Source organism: Vidua macroura, chromosome 9 (assembly GCF_024509145.1).
Source record: "Vidua macroura isolate BioBank_ID:100142 chromosome 9, ASM2450914v1, whole genome shotgun sequence".
NCBI lineage: Eukaryota > Metazoa > Chordata > Aves > Passeriformes > Viduidae > Vidua > Vidua macroura.
In genome coordinates this window covers 1213032-1236061 of record NC_071579.1, presented here as the reverse complement: position 1 = coordinate 1236061, position 23030 = coordinate 1213032, and the positions used below count along the sequence as shown (strand labels likewise).

Sequence of the window (23030 nt, the reverse complement as noted above, 5' to 3'; positions counted from 1 at the left end):
CCTGCTGCCTGGGGCACGCAGAGCCTGGGGACGGGCCCAATCCCATTAGGACCTGGCTTGGCAGCACCGGGTGGGTTCTGCCCACCCCCATGCGTGGAAAGTGGTGGAAGGCAGGGCCAGCCCCTGCTCCCCATGGGCAGGATCTGGGCTGTGTCTGGTCCAGGTGCCCTGTGAAGGTCTGGCCGCATCCCTTGCCATCCACATGTCCGGTCTCCCGGACCCCTCACCATCGTGTCTCAGGGCCAGCACTTCCCACTGCGAGGTCACTGGACGCAGCCGCCTGGCTCTTGCCGCGTGGAGGGCGTTTGCTGGGTGGCTCCCATGCACCCCACGGCATTGGGAGCCAGGGGCCAGGGCCGGGCCCGTGTCCCCGGCGCCTTATCAGGGGCATTGCTCAACAGCAGACACGAAGTCGGGGGTGGGCAGGGGCCGCGGCACTGCCTCACTTCTGAGCTGGGGCGTCTGGGGAATCCCCATTCCTGGGCGAGCTGGGGAGGGCATGTCTGGGTTCGCCATGGGCTGGGCTGCTCCCTGCCAGCGGCACCCCTAGCTTTGTGGGCAGCCACCCGCGCCATCGTGGCTGCCACTGCCGTCCCCCTCCTGCCTTACTGAGCTGTCATATACGGGACGGAGAAACTGAGGCACGGACGCGGTGCGCAGGATCGGGACACGCTGGCCCCGGTTTTCGTGGCTCCCCGACCCACGGGGTCCTGGCAGGGCACCTCCTTCCTTTTTTCTGGGGCTGCTGGGGGGCCCGGCCCAGACCTGGCCCCGCACCCCTCGCCTCCTCCCTCCCTCCCCCCGGGGGCGGGGGGGATGAGGGGGGGACCGGGCGGGCTGGGGCGGGGAGGGGAAGGAGGTGGGATTATGGAGACGGGACCCAATGAGCCCGAAAAACGTGCACCGCTCGCAGCCCTTTTAGCGCGGCGGAGGGGCAGTAGCAGCCTCTCGGCGGCGTGCGGAGAGAGCCGGCACCCCCGTCCCGTCCAGTCCCTCCCCGTCCCGCCGGGCCCGCTCCCGCCATGGCACTGGGCAAGCTGCAGAAAGTGCTGATCAGCGAAAGCCTGGACCCCTGCTGCCGGGAGATCCTGCAGGCCGGCGGGCTCCGCGTGACGGAGAAGCCCGGGCTGAGCAAGGAGGAGCTGCTGCGGGAGATCCGGGTGAGGCAGGGCTGCACCCACGCGCGGGTGGGTGGGTGGGCGAGTGCATGGGTGGGTGGGCACAGATGCAGGCCGGCGGTCCCGGGTGGCAGCGGACCCCTTCGACCGGTCCCCGCCTCCCGTCTGATGCAAGAGCCCGGCCGGTTTCGCACGGCAGATCCCGGACCCCGGCAGCGGCTGTCCCCGTCCCGTCTCCCACCCGGGGCCACCGACCCCGACCTGGTCCCATTCGCCGTGTCTGTCACCCCTTAGGACTGCGATGGGCTCATCGTCCGCTCGGCCACCAAAGTCACGGCCGAGGTTCTGGAGGCGGCAGAGAGGCTGCAGGTGGTGGGCAGAGCCGGCACCGGCGTGGACAATGTGGACGTGGAGGCAGCCACCAGGAAAGGCGTCTTGGTCATGAAGTAAGAGCAGGAGTGTGGGGACATCCGTGCCCGTGATCCTGGGGAGGCCGAGGGGACTTCAATAGGGCGCCCTCCCCACCCATGGCAGCCCTGGCACCACCCTGTGTGCCTCTGTCCTTACGGGACACAGTTCCCTGTCAGCCCGGGGGACACACACCAGTGACACCTCTCTCCATCCCCAGCACGCCCACTGGGAACAGCCTCAGCGCCGCCGAGCTCACCTGTGGAATGATCCTGTGCCTGGCCAGGTGAGCACAAGGCAGGATGCGGACAGGTGTGCCCTACAGCCCCCTACCCTGCACTGACCACAGCCTCCTTTTCAGGCAGATCCCGCAGGCAGCTGCCTCCATGAAGGAGGGCAAGTGGGACCGTAAGAAGGTAGGAGGCAGTGAAGCACCTCTGGGTGGGGGTGTCCATGTGGGGTGTGCTCACTCACTCTCCCTGTACTCCCCAGTACATGGGCATGGAGCTGAACGGGAAGACGCTGGCCGTGCTGGGGCTGGGACGCATCGGCAGGGAGGTGGCCATTCGTATGCAGGCTTTTGGCATGAAGGTGAGGAGATGGGGCAGGGAGGAACGATGGGGAGCATAGACCTCCCTGACCTGGCCAGAGCCACCGTGCCAGGCTGTAAGAGTGAGCGCCCGCTCTGCCTCAGACCATCGGCTACGATCCCATCATCACCGCTGATGTCTCAGCCACCTTTGGTGTGGAGCAGCTGCCGCTGGAGCAGATCTGGCCCCGCTGCGACTTCATCACGGTGCACACGCCACTGCTGCCCTCCACCACGGGTATGGAGTGGGCACGGTCACAGGGAGGTTTGGGGAGAGCTGGGGCAGCCTCCTTCTGCTCACAGCCCTCCTTCTGCAGGGCTCCTGAACGACAGCACCTTTGCCAAGTGCCGCCGTGGCGTGCAGGTGGTGAACTGTGCCCGCGGTGGCATCGTGGATGAGGGCGCACTGCTGCGGGCGCTGCAGTCGGGGCAGTGTGGTGGGGCTGCCCTTGATGTCTTCACACAGGTGAGTGGGGCTGTGGGGACCCCCCGAGCTTGGCTTTCTCTCAGCACCGCCTTAATTTTGCCCAAACCGGGGCAGGGCAGCCTAGCAAACCCTGTGGGGCTGGGACCAGGAACAGCCCTCAGCTTCTCTCCTTGCAAAGGAGGTGGGGGTAAATGCCCCCTGCTCCCTCCGAGCTCCCAGGTAGGTGCTGGGAGCCGATGGCAGGATGGAACTGTGTCTGCAGGAGCCCCCAAAGGACCGTGACCTGGTGAACCATCCCAATGTCATCTCCTGCCCACATCTGGGTGCCAGCACACGGGAGGCACAGAGCCGCTGCGGCAAGGAAATCGCCATGCAGATTGTGGACATGGCCACGGGGAAGGGGCTGACCGGCGTAGTGAGTCCCCTGCAGCACCTGACCTCCTCAGTTACCCCAGCTGTAACCCATGGGTGCACTGGGAGCAATGCTCCATGGGGGATCCCTGGCAGGCTCTCACCACTCACTCTCTCCTGCAGGTTAATGGGCAGGCTCTCAGCAAGGCTTTTGCACCCCAGACCAAGCCTTGGATCACCCTGGCCAAGGCCCTGGGCACGGTGCTGTGCACGGCCGGCAAGCAAGTGCAGGGCAGCGTGCAGGTCTGCACCCTAGGTGAGCCTGGGTGTGGGGACCCCAATGGGCAGGCAGGAGAACAGACAGACAGGAGGGTGGTTAACAGTGGGATTGGAGGGAGCCCTAGAGTACTCAGGGAAGGATGGATGGATGGATGGATGGATGGATGGATGGATGGATGGATGGATGGATGGATGGATGGATTGGGTGGGTGGAAGGACCAGCCCCGGGCTGGCCACTCCACTGTGGGCCTGACCTCTCTGCTGCTGGCTCATGCACACCTCCTCCCTTGCACCCCAGGGACACCCCTGAAGGAGGCTGGAAGCTACCTGACGCCTGCTGTGGCCGCGGGCATGCTGGCTGGAGGGACACAGAAGGAAGTGACCCTGGTTAACGCCACACTGCTGGCCCAGGAGGCTGGGCTGAAGGTGCGTGGACACCCAGGCTCTGCACCCCAGCCTGGTGCGCATTCCCCACCAAGCAGCATGAGCCTGGAGACACCCTACCACGCTGCTCATGCAGCATTGACGCTGGGTGTTCCCTGGAGTGCATCCGAGGATATCCCTTCCCCACCCCAGCCACACACAGGACCTGGGCACTGAGTGTCCGTGTCTCTCTGGCAGGTCACAACCACCCACAGCGATGTGGCCCCCGAGCCCGACAGCATCACCGGTCTGGTGCAGGTGTCCCTGCAGGGCACCCCACACCAGGTGACGGGGACGGTGCAGGGCAGCACGCCGGTCCTGCGGCAGATCAACGGGGCCACCTTCAAGCTGCCAGCCCCGCTGTCTGGCCCTCTCCTCATCTACAGAGCCAAAGCCTCTGACACCAGTGCTCTGGCCACGCTGACCGGTGAGTCCCTGTGTCAGCCCTGAGCTGCAGGGACAGCCGGGGGAACCCCCGCACCCGACCCCCGCACCCAGCCCCTGCTGCAGCAGATGCTGCCTGGATGGATGGATGGATGGATGGATGGATGGATGGATGGATGGATGGATGGGGGGTTTGGGCAGGGGGTTGTGTGATGTTGAGCAAAGGACTTGGGGTGGAGGAAGAAATGGCATCATGAACCTCTGAGCGGGGTTTGAGGCGAGCAGAGGCTCAGCTCCCTGCAGGGTGCTGGGCCAGTGGGCAGCCTGTGGTCCCTAATTCCTGTGCTCCTCTCCAGGGCTGCTGAGCAAGGCAGGGGCCCAGCTCCTGTCCTACCAAAGCTCCAGCACGGTGGCAGGGGAGCAGTGGAGTGTCGTGGGGCTCTCAGCCCCCCTGTCCAACCTCGGCGAGCTAAAGCCACGTGTCACAGAAATCTTTCAGCTCCATCTGCCGTAGACCACGACTGCTGACAAGGACTCTCCCCACAGCCACAGCATCTGGACCCTCCCCACGCTGGGGAATCATTGCACATGGTCATCCCTGACCGCCCCCACTAAGGTTTGGGGTGGGCCCATGTTCAATAAAGGGTTTAGAAGAAGAGAGCATGTGGTGCCTTGTCTGTGTGGTCCTTTGTTGTCAACCCCAAACCCCCTCCCTCCTGCCCCTGCTGCTCCCCAGCCCTGCTGCTGTTTGCTGAAGGGTGCAAAGGTTCCTGTGGCTGCCGAGGTCCTGTCTGGCTACAGTCCCGTGATGGGACACGGCCCAGAGAGCAGCACTGCAAGAGGCATGAGAACCCCCGTGAGCCACCGCTTCGCCTGTGTCCTCCTGCCCACAGGTTTTACCATGAGGATGTTTCAGCTTAATGACATCATGGGGAAAATGCCATCTTGTCCCCGTAAACTGGCGACTGGAGGCTGAGGCTTACTTGAGTCCCCCAGGCTGTCAGGACATACTCCCATGTCTAACAGGGCAAGTGGCCATGGAATAAATCCTGTAAGCAGCTGTGATCCAGACTGGTGGTTGTTAATTGAGAGGGACCTGGGGTGGGAGGAGACCATTCAAGACCAGGAGCCAGAGCCGGGCTGCTGCCCCCTCCCATCCACACCTTTATTCCCCTGCACTGCCCAGGTGTTTGCAGAAGATGCTGCCATCTCCAACAGCTCTGGGGCCCGAGCCACTACTGGCCATTCCCCACCCATACAAAGGGAACTTCCCCACAAAGGCCAGCCCCGGATGAGGGGAACGAACAGGGATGAGAGTAGGAAAGAGAGCATCCCCCTCCCCAGGGCTCACCACTCTGGTGATCCCACTCTAGATGGGCTTCCTGGCATATTCGCGGCGGTACTTGGAATCCACCCGGGTCAGGTACCAGGTTCCGGGGAAGAGATCCGCCTGGGAGCCGTGGGGAGCGTGGTCGGCTGTGGGGAGAGGGCAGTGATGCTCCGGGGTGCTGTGGGGTCCCAGCGGGACAGGCTCAGATCCCCCCCAGCCCCACTCACCCAAGTGATGGGTTTCCTCCCGTCGCTTCATGATCTCGGCGAAGTCCTGCGGGGCCACGCGCTTGCGGGCGTCCAGGCGAGCGGGCAGGTCAGCCAGGCTGGAGACCAGCTTGTCCAGGGGTGAGCCTGGCAAGGGGCACCCCGTGTGTGAGATGGCAGCACTGACAGCGCCACGCTGCCCTCCCTTCCCAGTCCCTCTCTCCCCTGGGGCCCACCTGGGGCCGCATCCTCTGAGACACGGAAGGAGAACATGCTGGCAGCCAGTCCCGAGCCGTAGGAGAAGGCACCGATCCGGGAGCCGGCCAGGTCCCGTGCTGAGCACCTGAAGCGAGACGTGAGGGGGTTACAGGACATTTGGGCTGAGGGGGAGATGGGGATACAGGGCTGTGGGGGCATGGTAGGGGGCTGCCTCCTTTGTAGGCAGGCAGATCCTTGGGGCCACATTTCTGAGGGAGTGTAGCCCTGGAGTGCAGTGGTGCCAGGAAGCCCCAGGACAAGGCTTTTGTTCCCCTCAGAGCCTGTCTGTTCCCATGACTCCTTTCCCATGGGGTCACTCATTCTACTGGGCATGACAACAAGGGTTTTCATCCTCCTGGTGATGACAGAAGGGCTTTATGCACTGGCCCAACTCCAGCAAGCTGGGATGAAAAGTCTGGCAGGGAGATGGTCTGGAGCAGGATGCATCCACACTGAGGGTTGTGTGCAATGAAAGGATCAGGTCCTGTTGAGGCAGGGGGAGACGAGGCCTGGGAGATGAGTTCTGCCCCTCTATCCAGCCAGGGAGTGCCCTCCCCAGAATTACCTCCTCCCTCTCCCCAAGCCAGTGTTTTGGGTGACTCACTGGGACAGGAGGGAGGCCAGGCAGCCATACATGGATGGCGTGTACATGTTGCCATTGCGGGAAGAGAGGAGCAGGGAGGGCTTGGTCTTCTGGTTGAAGATGTCCTGGCTGGCTGCCTGGAATGCCTTCTCCACCTCCTTGCTGGTGTAGGTGTCCTCCAGCTTCACACCACTGCCCAGAGAGAGACCAGCTGGAACCCCAGACCAGCACGTCCCTGGCTGGGCTGCGGGACAGGGACACAGCACAGGCACCCACCGGAAGGACTGCAGCCCCTTGTAGAGACCGGAGGCCGTGTCGGGGTTGGGGGAGGCCAAGAAGTCGTTCAGCAGCAGCCGTCCCACTGACTTCTGCACCAGCTTGCAGAAGGGCGAGTGGAAGATGATGTACTTGAAGTCATCGAGGGTGAATGGCCTCTGCACGCCAGCTGGGAGGCAACACGGGGCCGTCAGTATTCAGGGGGCTGCGCTGGGCACCTCAGGGGCGCTGCCACTCACCCTGCTGCCACTGGGTCTGCGCCTTCCGTCGGTACACGGCGTAGCAGCGGTCCAGTGCCCGCAGGTAGCACTGGATGGACAGCTGCCCGTCCACCACCGGGTACTCAGAGGACAGATTTGGCTTGTAGAAGTCATAGGCATGCTCCATGTGGGTTCCACGCAGGCCTGGGGGCACAGGGAGAGCCAGCTGTCAGAGAGCATTGGGAGGTCCCAGCCCGGGGGCAAACACCCAGGGTGCTGCCTGCCATGCCACCCCTGGAATCCAGCAGCCTCCCTGAGTCCTCCACGGTGCCCACAGGGATGTGGATATCCAGCACCCTGGAGTACCCAGCAGGGTCTGGCTGAGCAGCTCTGCCCAGGGCTGGGGCATGGATGCATGGCCCCAGGGGCAGCACCCATCAGCTCACCCCCCCCAGGGCCTCCTGACACCGACCTCTTTCCAGCACCAGCGGGGCGTTGGGTCCCACCAGCATGGCGATGGCACCGGCACCTCCCGTGGGCCGCGCGTTCCCCGTGGCATAGACAGCAATGTCCCCACACACCACCACGGCGTAGCGACCTGGGGGAGGACAGAGGGACTGGCAGAGCCACCAGCGGGTGGAAGCCTCCATCCCATGGCCCTTGGGCGTTCCCATCTCCATGCTGCCAGGTGTCGCACCGAGATGGGCAAGAAACAGGGGTGACGGAGATCCTGGAGGCACAGTGGCTCCCTTCGCAGGTGGAGCATCTTTGGGTTTCAGACCACCTCCTGCCTCCTTCCCCTATCCCAACAGCACCCACCCAGCATCCAGCCCCACGGCATGGTCCCTGCCTGCACTCACCATCCCAGGCACTGGACTCCACCCAGGCGGCCGCGTTGAAGAGCGAGGCCGTGCCCCCGTAGCAGGCGTTGGTGGTGTCGATGCCCTCCACATCAGTGTTGCCGGAGTCATGGAAAAGTTGCATGAGGACGGTCTTGACGGCCTTGGATTTGTCGATGACGGTCTCGGTGCCCACCTCCAGGCGGCCGATGGCGTCCCAGGAGAGGCGCCCGCGCTCCACCAGCCGCTGCACCACGGTCAGGCACAGGGAGTTGATGTCCTCGTGGGCGGCGCAGAAGCCCATCTGCTTCTGGCCCAGGCCTCGCGTGTACTTGCCGGCCTCCACGCCATCAAACCGCTCCAGCTCCTCCTGATCCACGTACTGGGCAGGGAAGTACACCTCCAGGGCCAGGATGCCAACGTCCTTGGGCCAGGCACCAGTCCCAGCAGCACTGGAGAGGCTGTGGGACAGAGCGAGTGGCAACAATCCCTTTGGGCACAGAGGGTGGCCCTGTGGAGATGCCACCAGCGAGCAGCCCAGGCTGGGAGCACCCCAAATCCCTGGTAGCTCCTTGTGCCTGGCAGTGCTGCAGGGAGGAGGGAGAGGCTCCCCTTCCCCATCAAGGTTTAAGAGCTCAGCCAGCTCCCCAGCCCTACCCTGGTTATGTCTCCAGCCCCCCCGACCCGTGTGGGTGCTCACCATGCCCTCTGCCAAGCCGCGGGGTGCTGGGCGCCCCGGGGTGCCCGCTCCGGCCCCGGCTGTGCCCACCTCGCCCCCCAGCAGCGCGCGGCGCGCCCGACCAAGCGCAGCATCTTCGCCCCGGCCACTGTGCGGACGGAGGGACGGCCGGCCGGACAGATGGACAGCGGGATGGGCCTTGCGGAGTGCTTTTATAAACTGCGTGGGCAGCTCGGCTCAGCCCTCCCGGCCTTTATCAGCCTGCCGGACCCTGGCGCTCAAAGGTCACCGAGCGCCAGCCAACACAGCAGGGGCAGCGCAGCTTCGGAGGGGGGAGCTTGCGAGGTGTCTTCGTCTTGTGTGCCCCAAAACCTGGGGACACGGAGCCGGAGCCGGGGCTGAGCAGCGGGACGGGCTGCCCCGCAGCCCCGGCTGCCCTGGGGCAGCGGCAGCTCCGGTGCCAGGCTCGCCGGCACGGCTGTGGTCACCGTGTGGCCTCCCCGGCTGCCCCCGCGGGCCCGGGCAGGGAGCAGAGGGCGGCCGGGCTTTGGTGCCGGCACCATCCGCGCTGCTCGGGGCGCAGTCCACGCCTGACACGTGCCGCAGCTCCGGGGGGGTAAAAACCCCATGAGCTGGGTGGGGGCAGAGCCATCTTCAAAGCAGCAGAGCAAACAGCCACGTGATGCCTGTGGCAAGATAGCAGTGACACAAAAGGGACCTTTGGTCCTGGTGCTGCTGTCAACATGGCCATAGGTCCGCGTTGCTGGCCCCGGATCCCTGTGGAGCTGTGGGGACCACCTGTCCCCATACCTGCACACCCACTGCAGCTCCCGTCCCCACCCACATCTGTGTCCCAGGTCTCCGTGGAGACTCCTGTCCCCCCACCTGCTTCCCAGGGACGCCTGTGGTGTTTGGCACCCGAGGGCTGGTATGAGCAAACCCAAGTGCCCAGCCAGGAGAGCGACGGTCCCCGCAGCTCCTGGGGACTCATCCCCAAGCAGCTCTGCCCACACCGGCAGCACAGAAGCCTCTGGAAGCCGGGAAGCTCGGGGAGCCGAGGCAGAGCCCGTCTCTCTCTCTCACGGACCAGCCCAGGGCTTTGCACCAGCACCAAGCTCACACAGCACTTGCATGCTTCTTTTTATATAAGATGTATTTATAGCAGTTGCGGGGAGAGACACGCAGGTGGCACGGGAGGGACGCCGCCGGCGCCAGGGCTGTGCTCAGTGCAAGGGGTAGAACTTGCAGATGTAGTGATGCCTCCGGGAGCAGTCGGCACTAGACCACACAGAGAAGCCTGCGGGAGAGACAGGCAGGGGGCTGGCGGGGGCCACGGCGAGGACGGGCACCAGCTGTGCCCACCGCAACCCTGCAAGGGGATGGGACCTGCAGGAGGACGGAGGCAGGGGAGTGCCGGCCGAGCCCAGGCGCTGGAGGTGGGTGCGGGGACCGGGCGCTCACCGCTGTGATGGGTCAGCATGGCGCAGCTCCCCCCGCGGGCACCGTTCCCAGGCATCTCACTGGCGGCACTGTAGTCCTTCCCACTCATCCACTGCCAGGCCTGTCTCTGTGCGGGGCGAGGGGGGTTCAGAGGCATGGCCCTGCTGTCCCCCAGCCCCCCATCACCCCTGCTGCCCACACCTCACCTCTTTACTCTTTTGGAGTCCAATCCAGACGGGCTGCACACGCTGGTGGTAGGAGATGGTTCTCTGCAGGGTGGATGCCTCGTGGGCGTCCTCCACCCAGGCCAGGTGGGCGCCTTTCTTGACGTCCTGGCACCGACTCTGCAGGGAGAGGTGTCAGTGCCAGGGCACCTCGGGGAGATGGGGGGATCCCTGTTCCCCTGCGTACCCCGGTGGGCTTACCTCAGCCTCGTCCCAGCTCCGGGGCTCGGGGAAGTATTTGAAGCAGCTGAGCTTGTAGTAGGACCAGCCGTCGGGGCAGTAGTTTATGTACCTGCCGTCTGTTTGGGGAGAGGGGCGGGCAGGCATGAGGACAGGCGGCACCGCTGCCTGGAGAAGAGCGTGGCTCCCTCCTGGCCCAGCTACAAAAGCAGTTGCCCCCCGAGCCTTGGCACTCACCGACTGGCCGCAGGAGCCCCACGCAGCCCAGCAGCAGAAGGGCAAGTCTGCCCGCAGCCGCCATCCTCCTTGCTCCCTAGAAAGGCTCGGGAGGGTCACACAAGGTCCCTTGGGACAGACAGAGGAGGCCCCTACTACCTGTGCCCAGAGAGTGCAAACCTGCCCCGCTGTGGGCTGAACCTGGCCCCTCTGAGCCGCCTGGAGGAGATGACAGGCTGTGGCTCCCTCTCTGCCCCCCGGCACAGGTCACTGCCCCATGCCTGCACCCCGTGCCCCAGGCATGGCTTGGAGTGCCCAGCCCACAGTGGCAGCAGATTGTCCTGGCCCCACCAGTCCTAGACGCGGCAGGGACTTGTCTCTCATTCGGGAGAGACAAGCTGCTCTGTGGGGACAAGGGGAGGGCGCTGTCGCGGACACGGGCCGGAGGACCCCAGCGAGGCAATGGCACAGCTGGGGCTGCAGGCACTGCGTGCACGGCGGCGTTTTCACGCCCTGAGCTCGTAGCGCTGCCCAGGCTGGGGAGGCAAATCGGCCACATCAGCGCAGTTCCCTTTTATCTGGGCTAATCCCTGGGCACTGGGGCCGATTTGCAGATTCAGCTCGTCTTCCCCTCAAAGAAGCAGCGACAAAAGTCAGCGCAGGGCTGAAAAATGCGGCATCACAGCCTGCCCCATCCAGCGAGGGCAGAGCTCAGCTCCCGCGGGAGCTGCCGGGGAGAGGGACCAGCTCCTGTTTGCCCGTGAGCCAGCTCTGAGCATCCCGAGGCCCCACCTGCCGTGTGAGAGTCCTCTTCCTCACCTGTTGTCCGGAGATGGTGAGAAATAGCGGCTGGTCGTGGGTCACCGGTTCAGGAGAGGAGAGGAGCTGCCCTTTATAGCCTGGTGCTCACCAGCATCTGTTTGCCCTCCTCAGGTGATTCTCACCATAAAAATCTTACTGCTGACCCCCCTCCATCCTCCCCACTTTGCTGGAAATTTGCCCAGATCTCCAGTCTGTTTGCATTTCTCCAGAAACAGACAGGAAGAACCTGTCCTACTTGGTCAATAAACCCCCTGCAATCATCATTAACAGATATAATCTGTCAGCCCAGAGCAGCCTGGCACCTGGCAGGGATGCCCGCCGGGCCAGCCCTCGATTGCCCGGGGCTGGCGGGGATGAGCCCCGGGGAGGATCCCCCGATGCCGGCCAGGGCATCCCTGCCACCAGCGGCCGGGCCATGGGTCCGACCCCCTGGCACTGCCCCTGTCCCCATCCAAGGGGTGGCACCCGGCCGGGCCCCGCGCCCTGCCCGGCTCTGCCATGCGTCACCCACACGCACCGCCCTTGTTTGAACTGCCGGGGGATGTTTGCGAGCAGGATGCGGGACGCCGGGATGTGGGAACAGCCTGCAGCCGGGGGCTGGCGATGCCATCAGATAGCGGGGAGGATGCCCAGCCCTCGGGCCTGGCCGTGACGCAAGCCTTCGTCACTTTGTGTCCCTCCGGGAGGAAGGGGCAGCTCCCGCAGCAGAAGCCCCTCACTGCCTCTGCCCCAGGCGGCTCCCTGCAGCCCCAGCCCGGGGAGGTTGCTGCCGGCATGGAGCCACTGGGATGAGCTCCCGGCAGCCGGAGCCCTTCGGCAAGGTCTGGCACAGCCTTCTCTGCCATGGTCCTTGCTCCTCGCCCCGGGGTGACCTCTGCACCTGGGGGAGGCAGCTGGAGTTCTCCACGTTCCTGCTGCCACCACGCTGCTCTGCAGCGTCACTTCACTGGCTCCCGATGGACCAGAGCGGCTTGGAAAGATCATCCTGCTGCCACCAGCTCCGGCCAAGGCCTGGCTCTCCCTCCCCAAAACCCTTGGTGGAGGCAGTGGGAAGGAGGCAGCTACCTGCAGAGGATCCAGGCCCAGGGCTGAGCCCTGCTTCCCCCCACATGGAGAGCTTGCTGTCAGGCTCAAGCCACGGGATCTGCCGTGGGCTCTCCTCTGCAGCAGCATTTGCTGAAACACGCAGCCGGTGAACGCTGCTACTCCCACAGGGAGCAGCTCCCTGCTGGCGTGCAGAGGCAGGTCTGGCTTCTACCCTGGGCAGGGAGGAGGATCAGACCTCTCTCCTTCACCCACACAGTGTGATAGAGCTGCTGCTGCTTGCTAGGCGTCCTCTGGGATCCAAGGGGTGAAACCTTCTCGTGTCCAAACACAGCTGCTGCCTGCTATCAGTTCTGAAAGAAACAACCTGCCACACATCAGCTGCCCTGATCAATGGCAAAACTCTGCAAACATAGCAACTCCCCAGAAAAGAGGACTCCACCCTTGATTTGTGGAAAAACAGTGAAAAAGCTCCCCCAAAGAGCCTGAGGCTCCTCCACTACTCCTCAGTTAGATAAGGGACACGGCAGCTCCTGCCTGGATGGTTCAGTTTGGATGCAACACAGCAAGTTTTCACAAGCCCCTGGCCATCCCAGGCCGGGGAGGAGGCACGAGCAGCCCCGAGGAGACACAGCTTCAAGTCTCAGCCTGAGCACCAGTGAGCTCGATGCTGCTGCGCCAGGGGCTCGGCAGAGCTCGCTAAACTTTGGCACAGATGTGCAAGCTGTGGGAGAACATGGATGAATGCCTCCCGGAGGTTTGGACTCGCCCAGCTGGCTCTACCAGGGGATAAAGGAGCTGCCCTGTTTGAATATTAAACCCTTAAAATGCCCCCAGCAACTTTACCCCAGCTCAGCATCGTAATTCAGCTACTGGCTCCATCAGAGCCCACAGCAAGAGCTGGAGAGCAGCCAGGTGAGCACCGGTGGAGCCCAAGGCTTCAGTGGCACCTCTGTGCTCCAAACACAGCTCAGCAGCTATTGACAGTTTGTTTTCTGATTGCTCAAGCCAAGCTCTTCAAGCATGAGACCGGCCCAGAGGAGTGGTGATTCCCTGCTTCAGAGGCTGGAGAATCACACATCTTCATGCTCTTAGTCTGGAGAAATGGTGGCTCAGGGGGGACTCTATCACTCTTCACAACAACCTGAAGGGAGGCAGTAGACAGGTGGAGGTTGGTCTCTTCTCCCAGGTAAGAAACAACAAGGATGAGAGGAAATGGCTTCAAGTTGCACCAGGGGAGGTTTAGGTAGGATACGAGTGAAAATTTTGTCAATGAAAGGGCAGTTAGGCATGGGATCAAGGCTGCCCAGAAAGATGTGGAATCACCATCCCTGGAATGCTCCAAAAACATCTGTATGTGGCATTTGGGGACATGGTTGAGGGGTGAACACAGCAGTGCCAGGTTAAAGGTTGGACTCGATGATTTTAGGGGGTTGCTCCACCCTTAAGGATTCCAGGCATCAACTGCTGAGACAAAGCCAGGGAGGCAGCCCCAGCTCCAGGGTAGATGAGGGTCCTCTTCCCTACTGGAAGGACAGGAAACAGCCAAGGGAAGCAAGCAGCACCTGAGAGAGCGAGTGAATCCACAGCCCCACTGCCCACTGCCCACTGCTCGCTCACCACCTGCCTAAAAGCCTTCCCTGGCTCCCACAGGCAAGCAAGAGCTCTTACCCGAAGTGCCCAGGAAAGGACCCATCCCAGTCCCTCCCCATCCTTCCCACTATGCCCAGCTGCTTGCCTGCTGGTCACTGCCCCCTTCTCAGCTAACCAAGAGACCCAAAATTCCATCTGCTACACCCACACCAGGCTGCTTGCAGCTCCCTTGGGTGGAGCTAAGTGGTGGGGTTCATGTGGTGCTGAGACAGAGCAGCCCTGACTCATTTATAAGCCCGTGGCTGTGCCACAGGCAGCCAGGAAAACAAAATGAAAACGGCAGCACACAGAGACTGGGCACATACTTTTTATTCTGGGGATAAAAATTGCTTATACATTTGGCAGCAACTATTTTCATAAAAGACTTTTATAAAAAATGTAAAAATAAGCAAATATTTTCCATTATTAATATAGGAAAATGCTGCTGTGTGAATGGTTACTCTACAACTTACGAGATAAAATACCACCTTAAGGAGATATTATCTTTACAAGTAGTTAAAAAAAAAAAAATAAAAGAAAGGCAGAGGGCCATCATATTAACAGCCAGGCATGGAACCTGCTTCATTCCACAGAAAGCACTCATCTTGTAAAAGGTAGCCACATATATAAAAAGGCACTTGGTTATTTGGAGCTAACGAGCAAAAGCCCTTTGTTTCTTTAGCATCGATGTAGCAACACTTCATTATTTGCAGTGAAACGTGTACCTGGACAGACCCCCCGGAGGTCTGAGTCAGCTGCAGCTGAACTCCAGCGGCCGCGCTGCAGCGAGCGTGCCGGGGAACGCTGTGTGTGCCGTGAAAAGCGGGAACTTCACACACAGCTCAAAACTTCAGCCCAAAGCGACGGCCCCGGGAACCAGCTCCTCCTGAGGCCCTGCCTTCATGTACCATTGAGTGGAATTGGGGAAAAAAAAAAAAAAAAAAAAAAGAGAAGAAGAAAAGCAATTTTGACTCGTGATTAGAATGGAAAGGAACACCAGAGACAATACTGTACACGGTAGGGTGTTGGATGGCCTGCTCGCAGGGGAGCGGCCTTCAGTCCTTTGGCAGCAGCCGGCCCCCCGAGCTCTTTGGAAGACGTGTCTGCAGCACTCCCCTGAAGAGGTAGGAGCAAACCATCCCCACAAATGTTCACTTCGTCTGCTGGCTGGTCCGGAGCCCTTCGGAGAAGCGCTGCTCTTGCGGACAAAGTAGAAAGAGCGGCTGTTTGCCTAAGGTCACGACAGCTGGCTTCCACAGCTGCAAAACTATCGGGGCAGCCGCGGCACGAGCGGCCCTACTGTCCCACAGAGCACGCGGGCCACCTCGGCTGGGAGATCTCCACTCATGCTGGAGCTGAGAGCAGAGGACAGCCCCGAGCCTGTGCACCAAGCTGCAGGAGGCAATGGTTTCTGGGCTATTTGGTCTGCTGCCACAGCCCAGCTCCTGGAGGCCCGCTGGGCAGTCGGTGCTCCGGCCTCCGTGCGCTGCGAGGGGAAGACAAGGCAGCTCTGACCCAGGGCTGCAGCAACAGAGACACTTTTCAAAGGGCTGGACGTGGTTCCTGACGCAGAAGGGCACGCACCGCAAACACGTAACCACGTTTGACGCTTGTTGATAATACCATAAGGAGGCAGCATATGGTATCTGGAGGACAGGACACACAGCCACCCTTGGATGGAGGGGAGGGGACTACTGTGCAAGAACGCTGGGAGCTTGTGTTACCAGTTTTTGAAACACTCGCGCTCATCCCAAAAGGCCTGTATCAGTTGCAGTGCATCTCTTCTGGCATGGGAGCCCATGGAGGCAGTCATGGACACTCCTGGCAGGACAGGGGCACGGGGAGGGTAGTGTGTCGAAATGGTCAGGGGTGTCTCGGGGAAGAGATGGGCCCACGGGCCGCCGTGGTGGGAAGACCAGGCCAGACCAGCGTTTTCGGGAGGGGAAAATAACAAAACAAACAACCTAAAAAGACTATATGTATATATAATCTCATAATACCTGGGGAGCAGGCAGTGAGAACGCTAAGGGGTGTTAGTGGGTCTCTACAAGGCAAAGACTCCTGAAGAGGAAAGGGTGAAGCTGCGCGACAGGAGGCGTCACTTGACCTGCAGGTGGTTTTGGGAGGTCCAGCTCGCTTGCTGAGCGAGAGTGGACAAGGGAAGGGGCAGGGCTGGGAATGTGGGTGCAGCTCTGAGCTGTGTCGAGACAAGGCAACTTGAACTCGAGAACTAGTAGAAGGTGCTTCAGAGAGAGGTTACATGGGTAACAGGAGGAGTAACAAAATAAGGATACAAAGCTGGTTTTGGCTAAATTTCTGGAGAAATGACCACAAGATGTATTAAGCTGAAGAGCTGTCTCCCCAAAGCAACGGTGGAACGTGTTTAAAAGCAGACTGGAGAACCCAGTGCAGACAGCAGTCACGTCCAGTTGGTCAGAAGCGACCCAGCTGGTCTTCTCCATCACCAGCTTCTACATTTAGCATGAAAGCATACAAGTCTACAGCGACCACAGTCCCTCCAACGAAAGAACATCCGGGGCTCATTAAGACTCTTGGATACTAAAATGGTTCTTCATTTCCATCCTGGAAGACCTTCATGAGTTCTGGAGTCCGCTTTAGTCGGGCTGCACCGTGGGCAGCCTTCAGGCGTACACCTGCATGTTGTTCCGCTGCTGCTCCGTCATGTGGGCGGCCGCTGGCCCGCGCTGGTTGTTACTGGGACTGGTTGCCACGTCAGACCAGTCAGAGGCAGAGTGTGGGGAAGAGCTTGACCACTGGTCTGGAGATTCGGGCGACGGAGTCAGGTACGGGTGCTCCCCTTGTAAGTGCCGGTTGTGGCTAGGAGTCCGTTCTGTGGCCGAGGAGTAGCAGCTGTGCTGGGAGGGAGGCGTGGGGTACTTGCCCATCGAGCTCTGGAACTGGTGGTAGGCCGGGAGGACCGTCTGAGCCACCTGGCCGTCCTGCTGAGGGATGGCAGCCATGGAGAACGAGGCGCTGGGCAGCTGGGCTAGATCTGGGATCTGGTACATGGAGCTAAGAGGGCCAGCCATGTTCTGAGCGCAGTTTGACTGGGCCTGCTGTGGCAGTGCTTGCTGGTTTATGCTGCCCTTGGGAACCAGCTGGAAAGTCATGATGGGGGGCAAAGACTCCCTGGACACCCCCAGGTGCTTCGCGTCCGCTTGAACCAAGCCACTCTGCTGAGAAACGCTGGGGTGGGAATGCATCACCTGGGGCACCATGCCAAACATCTCGTTGTACTGGGACTCGTTGACCTCCATGCGGTTCATCCACTCGCTGGAGACGTTGCCTGGCCGCAGCCTGCCGAGCCCGCTGTTGGGAGGGGTGGTTCTGTGCTGCGAGAGCAGCTGGCTGACGGACGGGAGCACCGTGCTGGACCCGCGCCCCAGGGGCTGCATCTCGTGGAGGTTGGAGAAGGACATGGTGTGCGCAGCCTGCACCGACGGAGCCGTCAGCAGCGAGCTGGGCGACGAGTGCAGCACCCCCGGTGACGGCATCACAGGAGAAGAGGTCGGTTCAGATGCAAAAGCATGGGGAGACTCCAGGGAATCCACCGGTGACAGGGTCACGGAGCTCTCTGAAAACTGCCCTTTGCCCTCACTGAGGGACTTCTTCCTTCTCCTCTTTGCATCTTTGGTGAGGCTGGTGGGCATGCCTTTGGCATTCGGTTTTCGTGACTTCTTGCTTAGCGACGCGTGTTTCAGGTTGAGGAAGGACCTGTTGGGGCCACAGATGACTGGGGAGAGGGCAGAGTTCAGCATGGCCCCGGGGTGCCCGGCAGGGCTGTGGGCCACGTTGTACTCGTTGAGGAGCTGCACGATGTCGTGGTGCATCCGGTCCTGGGCCACGTCCCGGGGCAGCCGGTCCATGTGGTCCGTGATGTCTCGGTTGGCAAAATGATCCAGCAAGATTTTTGCGGCTTCAAAGCTGCCTTCCCGAGCAGCAAGGAAGAGTGGAGTCTCCTCCTGGAAAGTTTAAAATTGACGGAGAGTAAATATTTCAGCAGCTTCAGTGTGGGGGGACTGATTTACAACTCACAATCCCTTATGGTGTGGCAGACTGGCAAGCACTGCATAATGCAGTGTCACATTAACAGCCTCCAAGAGCCACCCACCCTGAGAGCTGCCCACGGAAAAAGGCAGATTACAGATAATTTCATAGACAGCAGCGGAGCACAGGCTGAACTTTCCCACCAGGAAGGGCACTGCTCTGCCCTAGATCATTGGAGGAACCATGAAAGCACCTGGTGCCTTTCTCCTATTGCCTCCTATGAGGGAAAGACACAAAAGGCTAAAACAGCCCAGTAAGGAACTGGAGCTTGTTGGTGGCTCTAAAATCCACTGAGCCATACATAATAATCCAAAAAAGATGCTTTAGGCAGAGGAGATAAATCAAGGACTAAGACACAGCAAAAACTAACAGTGAAGCTACAGAACATCTGCACAGTGCAGACAGTCTGTCAAACAGAGGGGCTTGTCCCCCATCTCCACCCTGCATTGAGATCCCTGGAAATGTCACAGGACACCACTGCTGCTGTGCCATCGGGTATTTTTCTGTCTGCTAACTGGAATCCAGCTGTTTGACAGCAGCAGCACGTCACGTGCTGCTCTCACACACCACTGACTGTCTCTCACATTCCTTCCCTGCAGGGAAAGCAGGACACCACTGATACCCAGCACTTGCCCAAGCGAGGAAGAGAACTGCTCTCCCATATCAGAAACCCTGTAAGACACTCAGCACCTGGGGAGAGCTCCAGTCACACTCCGGGTTTGGAAGACCTGCACTGAGCACCCAGTTAAGAAAATCTGAACTTAGTTCACTAGCAACAGTGAAGAGAAGCTTTGAGATAGGAAGCACAGGCTTGCTGAGCACTGCCACACTGTACCTTGTTATCCTGCATGTCTCTGTTGGCTCCATTTTTCAGCAGCACTAGTGTTGCTTCCACATTGTTGACAGCAGCAGCCCAGTGAAGAGCAGATTTACCTGCAGGGAAACACAACAACGTCAGCAACAAACCAAGGAGCTGTTTTACTTCTCCTCCGGGATTGTTTAACCAAACCACTGTGCAGCGACCTGTAGTTTATTACCACTGGAGGACTTTGCAGGAGAGCCCAGTGTGTGATTTAGCTACAGAACTCATGAAGAGCTTCCACTCTGGGAGAGCAGAACCCACCCCTCCCTGCTCACACCGTGGCAAATATTTGCCCAGCCTGGCACATAGTGTTCACATTACCGTGGTCATCCACGGCGTTCACATCAGCCTGGCAGTTAATGAGCTCAGCCACCATCCCTTCCACAGCCAGACGTGCAGCCAGAATTAACGGGGTCGTCCCATCATTCATCCGAGCATCCAAGTCTGTCACTCTGTTACGGATCAGGATCTGGACAACAGGGGAAGATGGATGTTTTTCAATACCACTACATACCAAAACTGAGGATTTGGCAGATTCTCAAGAGAAATTTTACAATTTTACAAAGCAGCCTGAGCACTGAAATGCAAGGACTCAGAAAGCAGGTGACAGCGGCAAACGGAGCAAATAAATACATGCCAGACGATTTATGCATGCTGAGCTCTTCAAGCTGTGAATACCCGAGGAAACTGGATGTAAAATAGCTCTGCCTCACCACCACACTGTGGAAGGCATGAGAGTTGTGAGTGAACAGAACTCAGCTTGGACAGGCTCATATAAAGACAGAGCTCTCCAGTGGCCACACCTGGAAGACGCCCTGGGCGTCAGCAGCCACGGCTGCGTGCAGAGGGGTCCGTCCCATGTTGTCCCGAGCGTTGGCATCGGCCCCGGCATCCAGGAGCCGCTTGGCAGCGTCGGCTCTGGAGTATCGGGCTGCCAGGTGCAGAGCCATCTCCCCGGTGCGGTCTGTCTGCGCCTGCAGGTTGGCCCCCTGGTAGATCAGATCCGTGATGATGTTTGCTGAGGAGTCTTCCCCGTCCTCATCATCCTCGCTGATGTCGGAGCCGCCCGCACGCAGAGATGCCAACATCAGCGGAGTGCAGCCATCTGCAGAGGGGGAGATGGGGATACAGTAACCTGGCAAAGGCATGGAAAGCTTCCTACAACCCTTCTCCCCTGAGCTACAGACAATCCCTCCAGTTGCTTTAACCCACACCTCTTAAAGCCCCACAGTTAGCGAGCTGTCTTCCTTCCAAGCATGAGTAACCTACTGCAAACACAACAGAACTTAAGATATTCCTCTAAAGACTAAGATCATCATAAAACAAAAAAAAACTTCCACAAAAAGTAAAGGCTAGCTGAAAGAAGCAAAGGCTAGAAGAATCGAAGTAACTTGACCACTCAGTGTAACTGTTCGTACGGATGTTCTAATCACATCCCTGAGGAAGAGAAACAGCTGAAGGAGAAATTATTCAACAACTAGCCACTGATTATTGGTGACATAGCTGACATTTGCTTCAGATATTAACCTGAAGTGAAATGCAGACAAAAGCCTTCAAATCTATAGCATGGTTACCACGAGAAGGATCCTGAAGTTGTGACAGTCAAGCACTCAAAGCTGACAAATGCCCCAGGATGAATACTCTCACACAGTCTGAGTACTTTGGGAAATACTGATCTTACTCTTCTCAAGCCTCCAGTGATGGGATGTCCACAAAGGCTAGAGTCACACTCATCCATCCAGGATCCCTGCATTGTCAGTGGAAGGAGAAAGGCTCCTACAAACTTCTAATTTAACTTATCTCCCTCTGATGAATCTCCCTCTCTGCCAATCGGAGAGGACAGTGCAGGAAGACTACCTCATGCTGCTGATTTTTCACCCTTGTTATACCCTCCTTGATGCAGGATAATTAAGATTTAAAACATCTCCATATATTTTCAGCAATGCATAAAATTGCTGAGTGCTTCAGTTCCAGCAGCCTCTGAACGTTACGTGACATTCCCTAAAACCTCAAAACTGCAGCTGCAGACAGTGAGGCTTCCTTGCTGATTTTACTGCTTCCCTGCACATCCTTCAGAGGCACCTGGAAAGCAAGAGGGACTGAGATGTCAGAAGGGAACCTCACTCTGCTAATCGCTCCACTGGAGCCCGCCAGCAGAAATACAAGACAATTTTTTCAGCAAGTACCTGATTTATCCCATGGGCAAGCAGGGGACAAACAACAGCTTCTCTACCTGCACAGCTCTCTATCACAGAGCACAAAGCCAAACTGGGGTTCTGTGCACATAAACAAGGTGATATCTCCTACTGGAATAACACACAGCTCTAATGCCCTGCTCCCATTCCCAGCTTCTGATCACTGAGTCTTCCTGGCTCTCTGCTTTAGGACAGCCTCAAAACTTTCTAGAAATCTAGGTTCCAGCAGGGGCACTGGAGGAGCAGGCTCTGCCCCGGCTCCAGCAGCCTGCACGCTCCTCCTAGTGGCTCCCCACCATGGGACACACAGGCTCCCTTCCACCCTGCTCCTTTCCCAGGATTTGGACGGACAGCAGCAAAGTGTTAATGTATGGGCACGGGTTCAGTTCCACGATCCAGTTCTGTCTGAAGACCCTTCTCTGCTGCTCTCCAAAGCTATACCTCCCCTTTGTGCTTCTCCCTCCCACTGCTGGCTCTGCTCCCTTGTCCCAAATGAACACTCCTCAGTATTCCAGTCAGGCTGTGGTCTCCTCCGTACTGCCACAACACAAAGAGCAGAGAGACAGGGCACAGAAAGGAGCTTGCCTTTCCTCCAGCACCACAGCTCTGGGAAAAACCACTCACAGGATAGGTCTGGCTTGCTCAATCATTGCAGTTATCCTGGATCTTCGTGCCTAGCTTCTCCACTGGGACAGCACAGCATTAAATCCCTGGAATAATTAGCTGCCACCCTCCACAGAGTTTCTCAGGTACGTGCAGCTCTTTTCAGAGCCTTGCAAGTTGGCCACACACAGCTGGTTTTATGAGGCTAGCAAAAGCACATCCAGCTAGACAGTCGAAAGTAAGTGCTTGATGGACTACTAGAGAAAAAAAAAAAAGCTGTGGACACAATGTCTTTTTTCCTCCTTCCAGCTTGTTCTCTCAAAGAGCTGGAAAAGAACCCAAAAGCATCCAGCTAGAGGCAGACACCCAGCATGGAAAATTCCAGTCTAAACCACTGAAGTTTCAGTAACTGAGAAAAAGAGGGGCATATAATAGAGACAGTTCATCAATTTTAATTATAGGTGGTGTTACCAGTTATGCCTATAATTGCATTACCCTGGTTACACACTCACAATAACTCCAGTGAAAAGAATGTCCTCACTGCTCTGGGGGACACAGCAAAAGAATAGCATGAGGAGACAAAGGTGGTGGCAGCATTTTCTAAAAACTCTTCTGTTTTCTGTCTTTCAGCAGGACAGCCCCTGAGTACATGTAAAATGCAGAGTGAGGTAGTAAAGTCAGGAGTTCACTAGACAGGTACTCCTGAAGGTCAGGCACAAGGCACTGAAAACTGGGATACAAGGAACCCACAGAAAAAAATCTCTAGGCAATGCTTCTGGAAGACACTGGAGATCTTGGATCCCCCTAAATTTGAGAGACTGCAGAAGGTGGTGGGTTAAGAGAGGGCACAAACCCTTGGTACAACGAGATGTTTCTCCCCTCTGAAGAAGAGATCTCTGCTGTTCAACCTGCACCTGCAGCCAGGATCTAACTCACCCGGCTTCAGGTGGCTCCAGCCCAGACACCTGCACTCCAGTCAGTCAGCCTGAACACCCTTTGTAATTAATTAGGGGCAGCAAAGCATCACTGGGCTGTGAACCATCCAGTTTTCAGACTTCTTGGGACAGAGGGGAACTACCTCTCAGAAGAGCCCATTTTTTTCCATCTGCCTGCAAAAGCGAGGGTGGCCAGGGCAGAGAAACAGCCACATTAACTGTGAGGAATCCCACCCCTCCTTACTAACCCATTAGTCCAATATCTCTCAGACTTTTAAAATTACTCCTGCCCCTGACAGCTGCTTGCTTCTGATGCCACAGAGAGAAATAACTTACAGCAGCTTGCTGCAAGCTTCACAATTGTATCTGGATGGCAGGAAAACAACTCACAGGTCAGTATAATTTCATTGCTGTTGTTGGACAAAGCTTTGGGTGAACATGAAAATAAGCAGTCTGGAG

The 23030-nt window shown here is 58.9% G+C and overlaps 4 protein-coding genes across 5 annotated transcripts in view; 1 reads left to right on the top strand and 3 right to left on the bottom strand.

The window, feature by feature from the left end:
- The first annotated feature begins 913 nt into the window (after nucleotides 1-913).
- Nucleotides 914-4642, top strand: PHGDH (phosphoglycerate dehydrogenase). Its single transcript, XM_053985376.1, has 12 exons — nucleotides 914-1160; nucleotides 1413-1564; nucleotides 1747-1812; nucleotides 1888-1942; nucleotides 2019-2117; nucleotides 2221-2353; nucleotides 2433-2581; nucleotides 2805-2957; nucleotides 3077-3209; nucleotides 3471-3598; nucleotides 3794-4022; nucleotides 4336-4642. Exons 1-12 carry the CDS (start codon nucleotides 1023-1025, stop codon nucleotides 4491-4493), a joined length of 1593 nt encoding a protein of 530 aa, XP_053841351.1. The 5' UTR covers nucleotides 914-1022; the 3' UTR covers nucleotides 4494-4642.
- A 478-nt stretch (nucleotides 4643-5120) lies between these two features.
- Nucleotides 5121-8610, bottom strand: HMGCS2 (3-hydroxy-3-methylglutaryl-CoA synthase 2). Its single transcript, XM_053985377.1, has 9 exons — nucleotides 8372-8610; nucleotides 7693-8132; nucleotides 7305-7430; nucleotides 6872-7036; nucleotides 6633-6801; nucleotides 6378-6548; nucleotides 5752-5858; nucleotides 5537-5662; nucleotides 5121-5455 (listed from the first exon to the last, which is right to left on the bottom strand). The coding sequence occupies exons 1-9, from the start codon at nucleotides 8482-8484 to the stop codon at nucleotides 5349-5351; spliced, it is 1524 nt and encodes a 507-aa protein (XP_053841352.1). The 5' UTR covers nucleotides 8485-8610; the 3' UTR covers nucleotides 5121-5348.
- A 910-nt stretch (nucleotides 8611-9520) lies between these two features.
- On the bottom strand, nucleotides 9521-11316 carry REG4 (regenerating family member 4). 2 transcript variants are annotated; one of them, XM_053985426.1, is made up of 6 exons: nucleotides 11230-11316; nucleotides 10432-10539; nucleotides 10216-10313; nucleotides 9997-10134; nucleotides 9812-9917; nucleotides 9521-9647 (listed from the first exon to the last, which is right to left on the bottom strand). In XM_053985426.1, the coding sequence occupies exons 2-6, from the start codon at nucleotides 10493-10495 to the stop codon at nucleotides 9574-9576; spliced, it is 480 nt and encodes a 159-aa protein (XP_053841401.1). In that variant the 5' UTR covers nucleotides 10496-10539; nucleotides 11230-11316; the 3' UTR covers nucleotides 9521-9573. The 2 variants fall into 2 exon arrangements, with proteins under 2 accessions (XP_053841401.1, XP_053841402.1); XM_053985427.1 differs by having other exon boundaries at nucleotides 10432-10507; nucleotides 11230-11300.
- Nucleotides 11317-14222: 2906 nt separating this feature from the next.
- The window catches only part of NOTCH2 (notch receptor 2), an 82926-nt gene continuing 74118 nt past the window's right edge, over nucleotides 14223-23030 (bottom strand). The window contains exons 30-33 of the mRNA XM_053984758.1: nucleotides 19642-19943; nucleotides 19160-19307; nucleotides 18812-18909; nucleotides 14223-17891 (exon numbers count right to left, since the gene is read on the bottom strand). Coding sequence (XP_053840733.1) covers nucleotides 16551-17891; nucleotides 18812-18909; nucleotides 19160-19307; nucleotides 19642-19943 — 1889 coding nt within the window. The 3' untranslated portion in view covers nucleotides 14223-16550. The remainder of the gene's footprint in view (nucleotides 17892-18811; nucleotides 18910-19159; nucleotides 19308-19641; nucleotides 19944-23030) is intronic.